The sequence below is a fragment of the Hemitrygon akajei genome, unplaced genomic scaffold, assembly GCF_048418815.1.
Source record: "Hemitrygon akajei unplaced genomic scaffold, sHemAka1.3 Scf000089, whole genome shotgun sequence".
Lineage (NCBI taxonomy): Eukaryota > Metazoa > Chordata > Chondrichthyes > Myliobatiformes > Dasyatidae > Hemitrygon > Hemitrygon akajei.
This window is the reverse complement of record NW_027331975.1, coordinates 1,662,521-1,681,216: the sequence shown is the minus strand read 5'-3', so window position 1 is coordinate 1,681,216 and position 18,696 is coordinate 1,662,521. Positions and strand designations below refer to the sequence as shown.

Below are 18,696 nucleotides of genomic sequence, written 5' to 3'. Positions count from 1 at the left end.
GAGTCAGGCGAATGGGGTTGAGTTGGATATAGGATGAGCCATGATGGAATGGCAGGGTTCACGCAATGGGTTGAATGACTTGATTCTGCTCCCATGTCTTATGGTCTTATGGTCTGTACGGGTTTGTTAGAGGCACGTTCGTTGTACAGAGAATGGTGGGTGCATGGACCGCTCCCATAGAGGCGGATACACTGGGGGCATTCACAACTCTTATTTAGGTACATTGGTGATATAAATAGCAGGCTGTGTTGTAGAGGATGGTTAGATTTATCTTAGGGTAGATTCAAAAGTCGGTACAACGTCGCCGGCCGTTGCGCCTGTGATGTGCTGTAATGGTCTATGTCCTATCCTCCAAGTAACTGTCATTGAATACAAAACTGTAACTGAAATCCTACCGAAGGTTTATATGAATTCCTGACTATTCCACTCACTCGCCTTCCCACTGAAGGCAAACATGCCACATGCGCTTATAACATCCGGCCAGCTTGCGTACACACTGTCGGTGAGCTCGGTATTTCGGCGGACAGATTACTCTGTAAAGCAATAGTGGACAATTCTGTTAACAGTCTGTCATTGATCGCATACCTTCTCTTACAGTAGAACTCCAAGGACAGCCCTCGCACTTGCCTGGATTCAACTCTATCAGGCACGTCCAGAACTGATCTTTATTGTCTAAATACCAAGCAACTGGTTTAGCAATTTGTTACCCCTGTCCTCCCTCACACAACGTTTATTACCTAATATGTCTTTCATTTCAGAAATATCTGCTGACCTTTATTTTTCAATCCATTTGACATCATTCACATATTCTGTGTGCTCTCCGATATATATCAGCTCTCCGCTTCCATCAGTGATTACGAATGGAAGGGAGAGGCAGGCTGAACAGAAGAAGAGTGCACGAGCAGTGTGTCGAAAGGCGTCACACGCCTACGTCGGTGTTCATTTCAGTAATGATTGATCTTTGCCGGCATGCATAGTCTTTCGATGCCAGTTCCGAAAAGCTCGCTATAGCTCTAACTTCAGGTTTTTTTCCAATGTGTACGGGCTGTTTCTGACGATCTGCTTCTCAGCGAACGCGGTGTCAATGCAATTCAATTAAAAGCAGGTTTTAGTCATGATGAGGTCAAACTTCGGTTGGAGGAACAACACCTCATCTACCGTCTGGGTAGTCTCCTGCCCCTTGGTATGAACATCGAATTCTCTAACTTCCGGTAATACCCTCCTTATCCCTTCCACCATCCCACCTTCACTCTGTCTCCTCCTCTAGCTGCCTATCACCTCTCTCATGATTCTGCCTTCTTCTACTACCCATAGTGTTTTCCCCTTAGATTCCTCCTTCACCTCTTCTGCCTATCCCCTCCTTGCATCCCCTCCCCCAGCCGTTGATCTTTCCTCTCATTGGTTTTTCACCTGGCACATTCCACCCTCCCCCCACCTTCTTTATAGGGCCCGTGACCCCTCCTTCTTTAGTCCTGACGGAGGGTTTCGGCCCGAAACGTTGACTGCTCCTTTCAACGGATACTGCCCGACCTGCTGAGTTCATCCAGCTTCTTTGTACGTCAGAGATTTTATTGACTTCATCTTGACAAATGTTCAAAGCTAAATTAAACAACGTGTGAGCTGCTGACGTGCAGGAATAAATAAGTTGCTCCCGACTCACTCACAGTCACACACAATTAACTGACCGGCGACAACGAGTGACCGGTTGAATAATCAGTCCCGTTTCTCACCGTCACTCTGCATCGGGGAACCGATGATTATAAAATCACACTTCAGGGTTGTGTCTGGGATCGCTGCAGATCCAGGGTCACTGCCGAGGGATTTGTCAATTTAACATCATTAACATCATTATATTGGCCAGGATGTTCTCAAAGTGAGTAAAATGATTCTCTCCCAGGGACACTGGTTTCCCAGATCAAACCCGGCCCCCCGGGCTTTTCCTCTCTGTGTAATTCCCCGGCACACCATTTGGAGCAGCTGTTGAATCCGGACACGCGCAGCTGGATAGGATGCGGAATTGCGTCACTTTGGACGTCACAGAGTGTGAGATTGGAGCTAGTTCACCATTCAGATGTTCACAGATCAACTGTCAGTCCGGGTCTGGGTTCCTGCAGAGATCTCAGTTCCTTCCCCCCGGTCTGACTGAACTGATTCCTCCACAAGCTAAAACAGATGGAAAAATAAAGATAAAATAAACAGAATACACAACAGTGTCAGTAACAGTGGACTGGGGTTAACGTTTCAACAACACTCACAGACAAATATCACCAGAAAACCCGCGGATCCGCTGATATTTTATTACATTGAACATTAACACAAATACTCACTCGATCAGCTTCAGACTCGGGAGGGCCAGTATGAGACGGCGGAGAGCGGGGACAGATCGGTCCGTGAGCGAGTTGAATCCCAGCTCCAGCTCTGTCAGTGATGGGTTGGTACTGAGAGCAGAGGCAAGATCCTCGGCACCAGAATCTGTGAGACCGATATCCCTCAGTCTGGAGGTGAGGATGAAGGACACAGAGAGACAGGAGACTGTAACACAATTACTGATCACATTAATGTTCAGTGTCAGACACCCAGTGACTGTAAACACAATCAATCACCCACAGTCTGGTACTTACCCCAGTTTCTCTATTCCACACTTGGGGTTTGTCAGAGCCACAGACACCAGCTTCACTCCTGAATCTCCCAGTTTATTATAACCCAGGCCCAGCTCCGTCAGTGATGGGTTTGTACTGAGAGCGGAGGCAAGATCCTCAGCACCAGAATATGTGAGATTGACATCCCAGAGCCTGGAGATGAGAGAGAGTGAGGATGAAGGACACAGAGAGACAGGAGATGGTACAAATCCCCAGTGTTTATCAGTAACACAATTACTGATCACATTAATGTTCAGTGTCAGACACCCAGTGACTGTAAACACAATCTCCCACAGTCTGGTACTTACCACAGTTTCTGTATTTTACACTCTGGGTTCCTCAGCGCCGCAGACACCAGTTTCACTCCTGAATCTCCCAGTTTATTCTGCCCAAGGCTAAACACAAACAGACAAATTGATGAACAAAGTGATTCCAACCGTGGGTCTGGGGGAATTTCTCTCACTCAGATATTTCAGGAAACATTCACCCCTTCAGCAAATCACTGATCGGAGTTCCCATCACCCTCAATGTCCCTCTGCCCAGCTCCAGGGTATTCACCGAATATCAGTAATGTAGTCTGTCGGTGTGACCCTGTAATCTCCACATATTCTGTCTCATTCCCCGATGGCTAGAAAAATGTTCCTGATGTGAGAGCATTGGGAGGGGCAGGGGTGAAGGATGATAGAAAGTCCCACAGTGAGGAAAATTTGTGAAAGGGAAAGTGTCGATGGGAGTTGGTGGAAAAGACCCCACCTGAGGAAAAGAGTTAGGAAGAAAAAACCTGTAGGAGAAAGAGAGGAAATAGGAAACATCCCATAGGAGGAATGAGGATGAGGATGAGAGATTCCGCAGGAGTAAGGGATATGGGGAAAAGAAGATCCCGAAGGGAAAAATGGGAATGGGGAAGAGATCCCACAGGGGGAAAGGGGATGGGGAATACAGATCCCTCAGGAGGATACCAAAGGGAAGAGATAACTGCAGAAGATTAGAGGATGCAGAAATAGATTTTACGGGATGGGTCTTTCTGAATTGAGGACAACAATCGGGAGGAGATGCCCAAATGATCTGATGAAGTCTCCAACATCTCTTCACAAGGAACCACAGAACGCCCCACCCCCCCCCCCCCCCGTCTTTGGAGAATTACTGACCGATCCCCTGGGCATTTGTCACTATTTAACCCAAATAGTTTTACATTGAAACAACACAATGGGACAGTTTCACAGTTCAGAGTGAGAGATAAATCAAGTTACCTCAACTCCTGGCACTTGTGCAGCCCGGGTCCCAGCCGTTGGATTCCTTCACACTGAATGTGACAGCCCTGCAGGTCGAGGTGTTTTATTGTATCACAGAGTCCGATGACATGAGACAGGACCGCGCAGTCAATTGGGGTCAGTGTCATTCCACTGAATGAGAGTTTTTTCACAGATCCCAGTGTACCTTGAGTCAGTCCACGATTCTGAGACTCAAACAAGTAGTGCAGTGTGTTCAGGAGGCTCCTTTTACCAGATGCAATCCTCGTGTTTCCACTCTGGCGTTTAACCTCCTCCTTCACCCAGTCAATCACCCGGCACGTTGTTTGATGAGGAAATGGACCCAGAATCTCTTCCAGGCCTCGAGCTGTCATTGGGGAGGAGAGACCAGCAACAAAACGGAGAAATACCTCAAATCGCCCATCTGTCATGTTGTGAGCTTCAGTGAGGAATTTCAGGATATCCTTGGGATGTAGGGTCAGGAATTGTGCGACTGCTGCTACAAACTCTTGGATGGTGAGGTGTGGGAATGTGTACACCACACACTGGGCAGAATCCTCTCTCTCCAAAAGCTCCATCAGGAACCCGGACAGGAACTGGGAAGGCTTAAGATTGTAGCTGATCAAATCTCCATATGTAAATATGATCTTCTTCTCAGACACTCCTCTGAAGGCCATCTGACCAACCCTGAGTAACACATCACGGGGGTTCTCAATCTCACGAACGTGGTTTTTCAGGATGTTGTAAATATAATAGGAGTACAGTTGGGTGATGGTCTTGGGAACTCGCTGCGGGTCCCTGTCTCTTTGTGTGAAGAAGGGGCCCAGTGCCAGAGCGAGGATCCAGCAGTAGGAGGGGTTGTAGCTCATGGTGTACAGGATCTCGTTCTCCTTCACGTGTTTGAAAACAGCTGCTGCCACCGATGGATCTTCAAAATATCTGATGAAATATTCCTTCCGTTCCTCACCAACAAATCCCAGGATTTCAGCCCAGACACTGATCTTGGCTTTATCCAATAAATGTAACGCAGTGGGACGGGTGGTCAACAGCACTGAACACCCTGGGAGCAGCTTGCCCTGGATTAAACTGTACAAAATGTCTGACACCTCACAACACCACTCGGGATCTGGGCACTGGTGCTTGGGTTCTGTATCTCTCCGACTGTCAGCAAAATCAATTCTGTGCTCGAATTCATCCAGACCATCAAATATAAACAGCAATCCCTCTGGGTTCTTCCAGACATCTCTCAGGATATTCCCAAAATAAGGATACTGATCCTGAATTAGTTGCCTCAGGTTTTTTCTGCAGTTAATAGAGTTTAAATCCCGGAATTTGAAACTGAAGACAAACTGGAATTGTTGGTATATTTTCCCCATGGCCCAGTCATAAACAATCTTTTGTACCATTGTTGTTTTCCCGATCCCCGGGACTCCGGCCACTGCTGCCGAACTCCCAGATTTGGTTTTCCTCCAGGAAAAGCTGCTCTGGAACAACTGATCAGTCCGGATCTTTTCCAGCTTTCCGCGGAGATGTTTCTCTCTCCACTCCTCGTGGTCTCTGCCTCTTGCCAGCAGCTCATGTTCCACCAGTGTCCGATCTCGAAGAGTAGAAATGACTGTGAGCTCAGCGTATCGATCTGCCAGCTGGAAAACCTTTACTTTCTCCCTCATCAGGATCGTATTCGCTCTCAGTTTTTCAGTTTGTGCCCGCAGAGTCTCCTTGTGTTTCTGTTGAACATCTTCCATGGGAACAGACAGTGGACAAACTGTTAGATGCTTCAACTCAGAACTCAGTATTTAAGTAGCCAAGGATTAGCTCAAAGGTTTTGCATTATTTGAACTCATCACTGCATTTTCTTACACTAAATTAAGTTTAATTAACAGACCCCAAAGTGGATGGAGAGGCATGGGCCAGATAATCATCAGATCATCACATTTCCACATTAATTGTTCAGTTAAGTTGAGTTTTCCCTGGTAGTTTACTGAGCCCCGACTAGAAAAAACTCCCACTACTGCCACTTCTATCATTGTTCTGTGGAAAAACTTTTAAACCCCGGTGTTGATGTGGTCTTTGGAGATAGATAAAATGATAGTGGGCATTCTGTCAACGGAATAGGTCACGGGAATCACAGATCCCCCTCCCCTCTCACCATCACGGATTCAAAATAAAGAGAAATACATCTGTGGATCTGTGGTGTGGTAGAAGATTAGAAACTTGGAAAACCGACAGAACAATACAAGTCCTTCGGCCCACAAAGCTGTGCCGAACATGTACTTACCTTAGAGTTTACCTGGGTTTACCCATAGTCCTCTATTTTTCTAAGCTCCATGTAGCCATCCAGAGGAGCCGTAAACAATCCTATTGTATCCTCATCCACCACCGCCGCCAGCCGCCCATTCCATGTACTCACCACTCTCTGAGTAAAAAACAACTTACCCCTGACATCTCCTCTGTACCTGCTTCCAAGCAACATAAAACTATGTCCTCTCGTGCTAGCCATTTCAGCCCTGGGAAAAAACTGCTGACTATCCACATGATCAACGCCTCTCATCACTTTATACACCTCTATCAGGTCACCTCTCATCCTTCCTCGCTCCAAGGAGAAAAGGCCAGTTTCACTCAACCTATTCTCATAGGGCATGCACCCAATACAGGCAACATCCTTGTAAATCTCCACTGCACCCTTTCTATAATTTCCATATCCTTCCTGTAGTGAGGTGACCAGAACTGAGCACAGTACTCCAAGTGGTGTCTGACCAGGGTCCTATATAACTACAACATTACCTCTCACCTCTTGAACTCAATCCCACGGTTGATGAAGGCCAATGTGCCGTATGCCTTCCTAACCACAGAGTCAAACTCCGCAGCAGCCTTGAGTGTCCTATGTCAACCTACTGTCCATGCCAGTATATTTCCTGTAACGCCATCAGATTTTATCTTCTTAAGTAGACTCATGAGGTAACTTATAATACGCCTTATGAAAACCTAAATGACATCCACTGCATCTCCTTTGTCCACTCTGTTTGGAATTTCCTCAATGAACTCTAGCAGATCTATCAGGCAAGATTTCCCTTCATAGAAGCTATGTTGACTTTGACTTATTTTATAATTAGACTGTAAATACCTCAGAACCTCAATCTTAATAATACTCTCACACTTCCCCAACCACTGAGGTTGGGCAAACTGGTCTATAATTTTGCAATCAAGAGAGAATCTGTAGATGCTGAAAATGCAGCAACACACACAAAATGCTGGAGGAACTTGGAAGGCCAGACAGCATCTATGGAAAAAAAGTATAGTTGACGTTCCGGGCTTAAACACTTCGGTAGGTCTGGAAACAAAATGCTGGGGAGTAGAATTGAAAGGTGTGGCGGGGGGGTGGGGGGAGGAGAGGGGAGAGAGAATTGCCAGACGATGGGTGAAACTTGGAGGGGGAGGGTTGACGCAAAGGGTTGAAGTTGATTGGTTAAAGAGACAGAAGGCCATGGAAGAAAGAGAAAATAAAACAACTTTTTTTTATCTTATTCCTTGGCTTTTACCCAGTCACTAACTGTCTCCTAAGGTTCCCTTTACATTAGGCTCCCTGATAAGATCTGGATCTCACAATGTATCTGAAACCTGCCAGGGGTATGTGGCTTCTCTTAGTTTGTCAGGACCCAATCAGGGTTGTGTGGGGTCTCACAGTGTGTCAGGACCCAATCAGGGTTGTGTGGGGTCTCACAGTGTGTCAGGACCCTGCTGGGAGTGTGTGGGTTCTCACAGTGAGTCAGGACCCTGCTGGGAGTGTGTGGGGTCTCACATTGTGTCAGGACCCTGTCAGGCATGTGTGGGGTCTCACAGTGTGTCAGGACCCTGCTGGGAGTGTGTGGGGTCTCACAGTGTCTCAAGACCCTGCTGGGAGTGTGTGGGCTCTTAGTGTGTCAAGATCCTGCCAGGTGTGTCTGGGGTCCCACAGTGTGTCAGGACCCTGCCAGGAGTGTGTGGGGTCTCACAGTGCGGCAGGACACTGTCCGGTACGTGTGGGGTCTCTATTCAATCTATTCAGCTGTGATAGGCAACGTAGGAAAACATTGATCTTGCACATATTTAATTTAGAGAATGTGACACTGGTAGAAATGATGTTGTTCAATAATCAGGGAGTGTATCTGTTTCCTATTCAGAAATGGGTGTGGGAATGACAATGTCGTGTCTGTTCCCTCTGTAAACCGGATGAAGGACAATGATGAACAAGCTTGTAGCAATTTACTAAACCCGTGTTCAGGGACACTGAGGGGTTTTATTGACCGGATGTGGACTGGAGCTGCATTAACAGAGGTGACAGAGATGTGAGTAGTTTGTAAACTTCCTGATTGGTCTATCTCTGGTACCAAATTTAAATTATCATCTTTGGGATTTATTCCTGTAAGTGAGAGAGACTGAACCAGGGTTCTGGCTGAGATTCCCTATATTTATTTTAAGAGCTTCAAATAATCAGATAAGACATGGGCTGATGCAATATTGATAAGTTTTGTGATATTTGTCTTTCCTACGCTCTCTCTTGTGTTAAATGTGAAGTTGAGTGATCCAACTCAGTCTGCGATGATGGAGCCTTACAATCTCTTCAGCCCATGCACTGCCCCGAGCTCCATTTTCACGGGCATGATGGGCTTATGGATGTAGTGAGCTTCTCATCCAGATGGTCACAATTTAACTAATTGCAATATTATTTATAGATATTTTCAGTCCTTTCCACATTCCTTGCAGCGATCCCACAACCCTCGGTTTCTCTGTCCTAATTCCCATCTCTCACCCTTCCACAGAGTCCAGCACACAAACCGGCACACATCAACTTCAGCTTCTGTGAACTGTGCTGAGGAATTTGTCTCCGATCTCACCCTCAGTAATACTGTCTCACTGCTAGAATTCCCAGGATTATTGAGTTGGAAATTAAACTGGATATCTTTATCAATGTTTGCACTAAGGGAGTGCAGATGTGAAAAGAGCAGGGTTCATATGCTGCTTTTTTGATTAAAGTGACGTTATTATTACTATTCTGTGAATAGAACTTCAATGGACGAGCAACTCGAAAAACAAAAATAACCTAAAGAAACTGAAGTTGTTTAGAAAATGGTTAAGGATGAGGCTATCCTGGAGTGGATAGTCGCTGGCAAGAGAAGGATTTGACTTTTTGATATGAAGAAATATCCTTTTTTTTTTGTCATTCTCCAGATCCCCCCCTTCTCCACTCAGACTCTGGTGGGGATCTGTAGTTTCAGGCCCCAGAGCGGTGTGAGCACTTTCCTCAAACTCGCCAGCTCTCTGCCTCTTTCCTCAAAATGTCCTTTGAAAACTCTCCCTCTAGCAAACACGTTTCCCTGTGTGTCACTGTGTTCTCTATCACAGTGCCAGTATTTACCTGGTCAGATCCTCGTGGCTCAACAACTGAACCGCCCGACGCAAATTACAAACGTTGGTGAAAACAGAGGTCAAGTTTCAACTTGATGAACTCTGCTTCAGTCTCATCTGGGCCACTGCGTACCGTTCTGATCACCTCACTACCGGAGGGATGTTGAGGCTTTAGAGAGGGAGCAGAAGAGGTTTACCGGGATGCTGCCTGGTTTAGAGGGCATGTGCTATCATGAGAGGCTGGATAAAATTAGATTGTTTTCTCTGGATCATCGGAGGCCGAGGGGAGCTCTGACAAAGGTTTGCAACATTAAGAGAGGCATAAATAGAGTGAACAGAAAGAATCGGTTTCTGAATGTCTCAAATGCTATTGAAGGTGAGAGGGTGTACAGTGAAGGGGGAAGTGTCATTGCTGTCTGGAAAGCACTGCCTGGTAAGGTGGTAGACGTAAATTTTTTGAAGCTTTTAAGAGACGTTTGGTTAGGTACATGGATTAAGGAAGATGGAGGCATATGGAGATGGTGTCGGAAGGGGAGATTAGAGTTTGGGTATGTTTGATTTACTTGTTAGCTGTTTCAGTACAATATTATTTGCCTAATGGCCTATTCCTCTGTTATATTCTTCAATTTTCAACGCATGTTCACTCACCTTTCAACTCACTGAGAATCTTGAGTAAACCTTGAGTGGGATTTGATCGATGGGATGGATCAGAACCTGTTTGAATTTAAACACATTAAGTGGATAATTTATGGAAAATTGTGAAGTGTAATGTTTTGCAACTCAAATTTGAATTAACCTCTGATATTATCTCACCATACATCTGTATATCCTTAAGTATTTTGTCCAAATTTGGGACTCCTATCCGCATTTTCACAAAGGTTTCCCACATCACCCTCCGGGCGCGGGAGCCTTTCCCCATCACCAGGCTCAGGAGGAGTTTAGAACTGTCCGCCCGCTCTCCCTTATCAGCGAGATCAGAGATTTTCTGTGAAGAGTAACGGTGAACATATTGGGGACTGACAGATTCACACAGAGAATGAGAAGTAAATGATGTGCTCTGTAACGGGATCACACTGAGCAGTCACCCGGACGGGTGCTGATTTTGTCTGGACATGGACTGTACATTCTGAGTGCAGAGCACACGGAGGGACATTCACCGTGAACCTGGTCCACCAGTCAATGAGATCCTGGCTGGTCTGTGACCACTTCATTGACGTGGCTCCAAATCCATAAATAATTCCTCACCGGATTTAACAGCGTAAAACAGAAATCAGAAAATAACCATAACAGATGAAGAAAGAAGTCAGGAGGGTTTTTATAACAGAGTGAGCAGTCTCGGAGAAGTTGCAGAAAAGATGATGTGATTCATCTCCTCAGTCCGCCAGTGTCCAGCATGACAGCGGATTACCGGCTGACACCTGATTCCTTTCCTTTGCCTTTTCCAGTGTAGGTTTGTTCGGTGATTACACATTAGAACATGGCAGTATTCCCCGATTCACACTGTTTGCAGTTACAGATTGTAACACAATCATCTCCACTCAGAACAGAACACACTCGAGCTCCTGTGGCACCCACAGATGATGCCCCGGTTCTCATTGATATCCTGCTGTCAGACTGCACGATCTTCCCAAACTGAAACCTCCTGTCATATTTCCATTTAATACTGTAAACCCACACAACTGTTACCTGCTCAACTCACTCTGAACATTGAGCAGCTACCCACCAGTCCGCGGGGTCTTTTCGCCCCTTTCTATCACTGCTTCAGATTCACATCTTTGAGATTGCATGTACAGTATTTATTTCCCAGTTGTTCTTTTATCTAATTTAATATCCAATGAGTTGGAGTTCCGACATCCATCAGTCCTGTGATGTGTGAAAATTCAAACTCATTCTCCCTCCCACTCACCCGATGTTCCTCTCCGCTGAACTGATTCTCGGCCGTTAATGCCAGGCTCACTCCGTGCACCCCTCTTTCCATCGCCTGCTCCAGCCTGTCCCGGTAGAAGTCCGTCAGCTGCAGCAGCTGGGAATCGTTGCAGCTTGCCAGGAGCTCGGTGATCACTGAACTCGGACCTATGAAGCACAATGGTGAAAATTAAAGAAATTCCTGACCCCATATTCGGAGGCAACTTTCTCTCTGGAACCGTAAGATGGTGCACCAGGTCACCAAACACAGTCCAAGATATATATAAAGGGTGCGAGGGAGGAATAAGCGGGGTTGGTGAAATGAGCGCAGGCTGGGTGGGGGTTCAGATCGAGCAGGGTTGTGGTGGGGCTTGGCTCCATCTGTTGAAGGCTGCCCTTTCTAGTCCCCAGGAATATACCTCTCTGTTTGGAAAGGACTCTGCTTATTCCTGAGAATATAGTAACCCATCACCATCACTCTCCTGGTACTGCCCATCACCACCGCTTTGCTCTGGGTTATGTCTGCCTGCCTGGTCAACCCCTTCCTCAGCAAATCTCTGGCATATCTCACAAAATGCTGGAGGTACTCAGCAGGTCAGGCAGCATCTATCGAGGAGAATAAACAGCCAACATTTAGGGTGCTTCATCAGACTGGAAATGAGGGGACAGAAATTCTAGATATTGTCACATTATTTTCTATATTTTGTGGTCCTGATCTGAAACATTAACTGTTTATTTCTCTCCATGGATGCTGAGTTCCGCCAATATTTTGTGTGTCTTTGTGTTGCTCAAAGCTTTCAGCATCTGCAGAATGTCTTGTGCTCTGGAACACCTCACTGTTTTATTGTGCATCACTGTCTGTTTGAAGAGCAAAAAGCAGACAATAATTGTGCTCCTTCCACGTGTGACTGCTAACTCTGTCTCATATCTCTGCTCAGTTTTTACAAATATTTTGTGAATTGCTGATATTGGAATAAACTCAGACACAGTGTCAAGGAAATATTTAAAAATTAAAATAATTTGCTAACATACCCATGTCCTTTCCTGATCTTAACATCACTGGAACTTCTCTCCTGCCCACTCCTTGAGCCATTTTGAGGACAGTTGTGCTCAGATTTTGATGCTCTGTAACAAACAAAATTAACAGTAGGGTCAGATATTAATTGAGGTGTAAAGCAGAACACTGTTTTGTTTTTCAACTGAGGCAAACATTTCCAAATATCTTGGACCTATCCACTAAAGGCTTGACACAGCCAGATCCACCCGCGTCCATCCACCCACAGATCGATCTCCCCATGGATTGTGCACCATGCTGGGATTCTCTGGGGTATCTACTCACTATATTGCTGGCAAATCCCTATTAGGTAAAAATCTTGTGCCCTGGAGGGATGTGTCAATGGAATGGCGAATGTGGTCATCCTACCACAGTTTAACATTGCCTGGCATTGACACCTATGGCAATATATGATTTGACTCTATAGAGAAACAATCTGACATCCTGAACAATGCAGTCTCACCCATAGTATCATAATATCTTGTCCTGAACCACTATCATTTTTCCAGCAGGACTTTAAGATCATTATTAGCACTAAAACTCGGTTAAGATTTCTTTAAGCATATCACCTGGCTATTATCAGATAATTAGTTATATGACACCCTGTCAGGTGTGTGGTCTGACAGTGTGTCAAGACTCTGCCAGGGTTATGTGGGTTCTCACAGTGTGTCAGGACCCTGTCAGGTGTGTGTGGGGTCTCACAGTGTGTCAGGACACTGCCAGGGGTGTGTGGGGTCTCACAGTGTGTCAGGACACTGCCAGGGGTGTGTGGGGTCCCGTAGTGTGTCAGGACCCGGTCATGTGTGTGTGGGCTCTCTCAGTGTGTCAGGTCCCTGTCAGGGGTGTGTGGGGTCTCACAGAGTGTCTGGACACTGTCAGGGGTGAATGGTGCCTCACAGTTTGTCAGGATCCTGCCAGAGGAGTGTGGGGTCTCACAGTGTGTCAGGACACTACCAGGGGTATGTGGAGTCTCACAGTGTGTTGGGACCCTGTCAGGGGTATGTGGAGTCTCACAGTGTGTCAGGACCCTGTCAGGGGTGTGCGGGGTCTCACAGTGTGTCAGGACCCTGTCAGGGGTGTGTGTGTGTGGTCTCTAAGTGTGTCAGGACCCTGTCAGGTGGGTGTGGGTTCTCACAGTGTGTCGGGACCCTGTCAAGGGTCTGCGGGTCTCACAGTATGTCAGGACCCTGTCAGGGGTGTGTGGGGTCTCACAGTTTGTCAGGACCCTGTCAGTGGTGTGTGGGGTCTCACAGTGTGTCAGGAACCTGTCAGGGGTGTGTGTGGGTTCTCACAGTGTGTCGGGACCCTGTCAAGGGTCTGTGGGGTCTCACAGTATGTCAGGACTCTGTCAGGGGTGTGTGGGGTCTCACAGTGTGTCCGGACCCTGTCAGGGGTGTGTGGGGTCTCTCAGTGTGTCAGGACCCTGTCAGGGGTGTGTGGGGTCTCACAGTGTGTCGGGACCATGTCAGAAGTGTGTGGGGTCTCACCTTGATGTCGGGACCATGTCAGGGGTGTGAGGGGTGTCACTGTGTGTCAGGACCCTACCAGGGGTATGTGGAGTCTCACAGTGTGTTGGGACCCTGTCAGGGGTATGTGGAGTCTCACAGTGTGTCAGGACCCTGTCAGGGGTGTGCGGGGTCTCACAGTGTGTCAGGACCCTGTCAGGGGTGTGCGGGGTCTCACAGTGTGTCAGGACCGTGTCAGGGGTATGTGGAGTCTCACTGTGTGTCAGGACCCTGTCAGGAGTGTGTGGGGTCTCACAGTGTGTCAGGACCCTGTCAGGGGTGTGTGGGGTCTCACAGTGTGTCAGGAACCTGTCAGGGGTGTGTGGGGTCTCTCAGTGTGTCAGGAACCTGTCAGGGGTGTGTGGGGTCTCTCAGTGTGTCAGGACCCTGTCAGGGGTGTGTGGGGTCTCTCAGTGTGTCAGGTCCCAGTCAGGGGTGTGTGTGTTCTCACCGTGCGTCGGGACCCTACCAGGGTTATGTGGAGTCTGACAGTGTGTCAGTAAGCTGTCAGGGGTGTGTGGGTTCTCACAGCGGATCAATATCCTGCCAGGGTTGAGTGGCGTCTCACAGCATGTCGGGACGCCGTCATGGGTGTGTGGGGTCTCACAGTGTGTCAGGTCCCTGTCAGGGGTGTGTGGGGTCTCACAGTGTGTTCTGACCCTGTCAGGGATGTGTGGGGTCTCACAGTGTGTCTGGACCCTGTCAATGGTGTGTGGGGTCTCACAGTGTGTCAGGACCCTGTCAGGGATGTGTGGAGTCTCACAGTGTGTCAGGTCCCAGACAGGGGTGTGTGGGGTCTCACCTTGTGTCAGGACCCTGTCAGGGGTGTGTGGAGTCTCACAGTGTGTCAGGACCCTGTCAGGGGTGTGTGGGGTCTCACAGTGTGTCGGGACCATGTCAGAAGTGTGTGGGGTCTCACCTTGTGTCAGGACCCTGTCAGGGGTGTGTGGGGTCTCACAGTGTGTCAGGACCCTGTCAGGGGTGTGTGTGGGTTCTCACAGTGTGTTGGGACCCTGTCAAGGGTCTGCGGGGTCTCACAGTATGTCAGGACCCTGTCAGGGGTGTGTGGGGTCTCACAGTGTGTCGGGACCATGTCAGAAGTGTGTGGGGTCTCACCTTGTGTCGGGACCATGTCAGGGGTGTGTGGGGTGTCACAGTGTGTCAGGACCCTGTCAGGGGTATGTGGAGTCTAACAGTGTGTCAGGTCCCAGTCAGGGGTGTGTGTGTTCTCACCGTGCGTCGGGACCCTACCAGGGTTATGTGGAGTCTGACAGTGTGTCAGTAAGCTGTCAGGGGTGTGTGGGTTCTCACAGCGGAACAATATCCTGCCAAGGTTGAGTGGCGTCTCACAGCATGTCGGGACGCCGTCATGGGTGTGTGGGGTCTCACAGTGTGTTAGGACACGGTCAGCCATGTGTGTGGGTTCTCACAGTGTGTCAGTACCCTGCCAGAGGTATGTGGAGTCTCACAGTGTGTCAGGACCCTGACAGGAGTGTGTGGGGTCTCACAGTGTGTCAGGACCCTGTCAGGGGTGTGTGGGTGTGGTCTCACAGTGTGTCAGGACCCTGTCAGGTGGGTGTGGGTTCTCACAGTGTGTCGGGACCCTGTCAAGGGTCTGCGGGGTCTCACAGTATGTCAGGACCCTGTCAGGGGTGTGTGGGGTCTCACAGTTTGTCAGGACCCTGTCAGTGGTGTGTGGGGTCTCACAGTGTGTCAGGACCCTGTCAGGGGTGTGTGTGGGTTCTCACAGTGTGTCGGGACCCTGTCAAGGGTCTGTGGGGTCTCACAGTATGTCAGGACCCTGTCAGGGGTGTGGGACTCACAGTGTGTCGGGACCATGTCAGAAGTGTGTGGGGTCTCACCTTGTGTCGGGACCATGTCAGGGGTGTGTGGGGTGTCACAGTGTGTCAGGAACCTGTCAGGAGTGTGTGGGGTCTCACAGTGTGTCAGGACCCTGTCAGGGGTGTGTGGGATCTCACAGTGTGTCAGGACCCTGTCAGGGGTATGTGGAGTCTAACAGTGTGTCAGGTCCCAGTCAGGGGTGTGTGTGTTCTCACCGTGCGTCGGGACCCTACCAGGGTTATGTGGAGTCTGACAGTGTGTCAGTAAGCTGTCAGGGGTGTGTGGGTTCTCACAGCGGAACAATATCCTGCCAAGGTTGAGTGGCGTCTCACAGCATGTCGGGAACCCGTCATGGGTGTGTGGGGTCTCACAGTGTGTCAGGTCCCTGTCAGGGGTGTGTGGGGTCTCACTGTGTGCCAGGACCCGGACAGGGTTGTGTGGGGTCTCACAGTGTGTCAGGACCCTGTCAGGAGTGTGTGGGGTCTCACAGTGTGTCAGGACCCTGTCAGGGGTGTGTGGGGTCTCAGTGTGTCAGGTCCCTGTCAGGGGTGTGTGGGGTTTCACAGTGTGTTCTGACCCTGTCAGGGATGTGTGGGGTCTCACAGTCTGTCAGGACCCTGTCAGCGGTGTGTGGAGTCGCACAGTGTGTCAGGACCCTGTCAGGGGTGTGTGGAGTCGCACAGTGTGTCAGGACCCTGTCAGGGGTGTGTGAGGTCTCACAGTTTGTCATGACCGAAACCACGGCTATGTGGAGTCTCACAGTGTGTCAGGTCCCAGACAAGGGTGTGTGGGTTCTCACAGTGTGTCGGGACCCTGTCAGGGGTGTGTGGGGTCTCACAGTGTGTCGGGACCATGTCAGGGGTGTGTGGGGTGTCACAGTGTGTCAGGACCCTGTCAGGGGTGTGTGGGTTCTCACAGTGTGTCAGGACCCTGTCAGGGGTGTGTGGAGTCTCACCGTGTGTCAGGACCCTGTCAGGGGTATGTGGAGTCTAACAGTGTGTCAGGTCCCAGTCAGGGGTGTGTGTGTTCTCACCGTGCGTCAGGAACCTGTCAGGGGTGTGTGCCGTCTCACAGTGTGTCAGGGCCCTGTTAGGTGTGTGTGGAGTCTCACAGTGTGTCAGGACCCTGTCAGGGGTGTGTGGGTTCTCACAGTGTGACAGGACCCTGCCAGCAGTGTGTGGGGTCTCACAGCATGTCAGGACCCTGTCAGGGGTGTGTGGGGTCTCACTGTGTGTCAGGACCCTGTTAGGTGTGTGTGTGGAGTCTCACAGTGTGTCAGGACCCTGTCAGGGGTGTGTGGGTTCTCACAGTGTGACAGGACCCTGCTAGCAGTGTGTGGGGTCTCACAGCGTGTCAGGACCCTGTCAGGGGTGTGTGCGGTCTCACAGTGTGTCAGGAACCTGTCAGGGGTGTGCGCGGTCTCACAGTGTGTCAGGACCCTGCCAGGGGTGTGTGGGGTCTCACAGTGTGTCAGGAACCTGTCAGGGGTGTGTGGGGTCTCACAGTGTGTCAGAACCCTGCCAGGGGTGTGTGGGGTCTCACAGTGTGTTAGGAACCTGTCAGGGGTGTGTGGGGTCTCACAGTGTGTCAGGACCCTGTCAGGGGTGTGTGGAGTCTCACAGTTTGTCAGGACCCTGTCAGGGGTGTGTGGGGTCTCACAGTGTGTCAGGACCCTGTCAGGGGTGTGTGGGGTCTCACAGTGTGTCAGGACCCTGTCAGGGGTGTGTGGAGTCTCACAGTTTGTCAGGACCCTGTCAGGGGTGTGTGGGGTCTCACAGTGTGTCAGGACCCTGTCAGGGGTGTGTGGAGTCTCACAGTTTGTCAGGACCCTGTCAGGGGTGTGTGGGGTCTCACAGTTTGTCAGGACCCTGTCAGGGGTGTGTGGGCTCTCACAGTGTGTCAGGACCCTGTCAGGGGTGTGTGGGGTCTCACAGTGCGTCAGGAACCTGTCAGGGGTGTGTGGAGTCTCACAGTGTGTCAGGACCCTGACAGGAGTGTGTGGGGTCTCACAGTGTGTCAGGACCCTGTTAGGTGTGTGTGGAGTCTCACAGTGTGTCAGGACCCTGTTAGGTGTGTGTGGAGTCTCACAGTGTGTCAGGACCCTGTCAGGGGTGTGTGCGGTCTCACAGTGTGTCAGGACCCTGTTAGGTGTGTGTGGAGTCTCACAGTGTGTCAGGACCCTGTCAGGGGTGTGTGGGTTCTTACAGTGTGACAGGACCCTGCCAGCAGTGTGTGGGGTCTCACAGCGTGTCAGGACCCCGTCAGGGGTGTGTTGTTTCTCACAGTGTTTCAGGAACCTTCCGGGGTGGGGGGGGGATTGTGGTCTCGCAGTGTGTCAGGACCTTGTCAGGGGTGTGTGGGTTCTCACCGTGTGTCGGGACCCTGTCAGGGGTGTGTGGGGTCGCACAGTTTGTCTGGACCCTGTCAGGGGTGTGTGGGGTCTCACAGTGTGTCAGGACCCTGTCAGGGGTGTGTGGGGTCTTAAAGTGTGTCAGGAATCTATCAGGAGTGTGGAGGGTCTCACTGTGTGTTAGGAACCTGCCAGGTCTGTGAGGTGTCTCACAATTTGTCAGGACCTGTCGGGGAGTGTGTAGGCTCTCCAGACAATGTATTCGGGTAAAACAGGGAGCGTACGAAAACATTGATTGTTGAAATGTTTACTTTACAGAATGTGACAGTGGGAGAAATAATTTTCTTCAATAATCAGGGAGAGGTCTGTTCTGTATTCAGAAATAGATGTGGGAACTTTACTGCTGTGACTGTTCCCTCAGCAAACAGCATGAAGAACAGTGAAGAATAAGTTTGCCAGGAAATTGTAGAAAATTACCAAATCCTTAGTGCAGGGGAACGGAGGGGTTTTATTGGCTGAATGTAGATGGGAAAAGCATTATCACAGGTGACAGAAACGTGAGCAGTTTGACCACTTCCTTTGGTGCCGTTTGAATATTAACATCTTTGGAATTTGTTCTTGGAAATGAGACAGGCTGAATAAGGGTTGTGGTCCAGATTCTTTATATTTCTGTTCAAGGGCTTTGAGAAATCAGATAAAACATGGGCTACTTTAAGATTAATAATTTTTACGATATCTGTCTTCACCACGTTGTCTCCTCTGTTAA

At 49.3% G+C, this 18,696-nt stretch overlaps 1 protein-coding gene across 1 annotated transcript in view; it reads right to left on the bottom strand.

Annotated features, from left to right (window-relative positions):
• Nucleotides 1–651: 651 nt before the first annotated feature.
• The window catches only part of LOC140722801 (NACHT, LRR and PYD domains-containing protein 3-like), a 65,360-nt gene continuing 47,315 nt past the window's right edge, over nucleotides 652–18,696 (bottom strand). The window contains exons 6-14 of the mRNA XM_073037472.1: nucleotides 12,212–12,304; nucleotides 11,181–11,347; nucleotides 10,088–10,259; nucleotides 9,923–9,988; nucleotides 3,890–5,627; nucleotides 2,948–3,034; nucleotides 2,622–2,792; nucleotides 2,328–2,532; nucleotides 652–2,163 (exon numbers count right to left, since the gene is read on the bottom strand). Of these exons, the coding sequence (XP_072893573.1) occupies nucleotides 2,083–2,163; nucleotides 2,328–2,532; nucleotides 2,622–2,792; nucleotides 2,948–3,034; nucleotides 3,890–5,627; nucleotides 9,923–9,988; nucleotides 10,088–10,259; nucleotides 11,181–11,347; nucleotides 12,212–12,304 (2,780 nt within the window). The 3' untranslated portion in view covers nucleotides 652–2,082. The remainder of the gene's footprint in view (nucleotides 2,164–2,327; nucleotides 2,533–2,621; nucleotides 2,793–2,947; nucleotides 3,035–3,889; nucleotides 5,628–9,922; nucleotides 9,989–10,087; nucleotides 10,260–11,180; nucleotides 11,348–12,211; nucleotides 12,305–18,696) is intronic.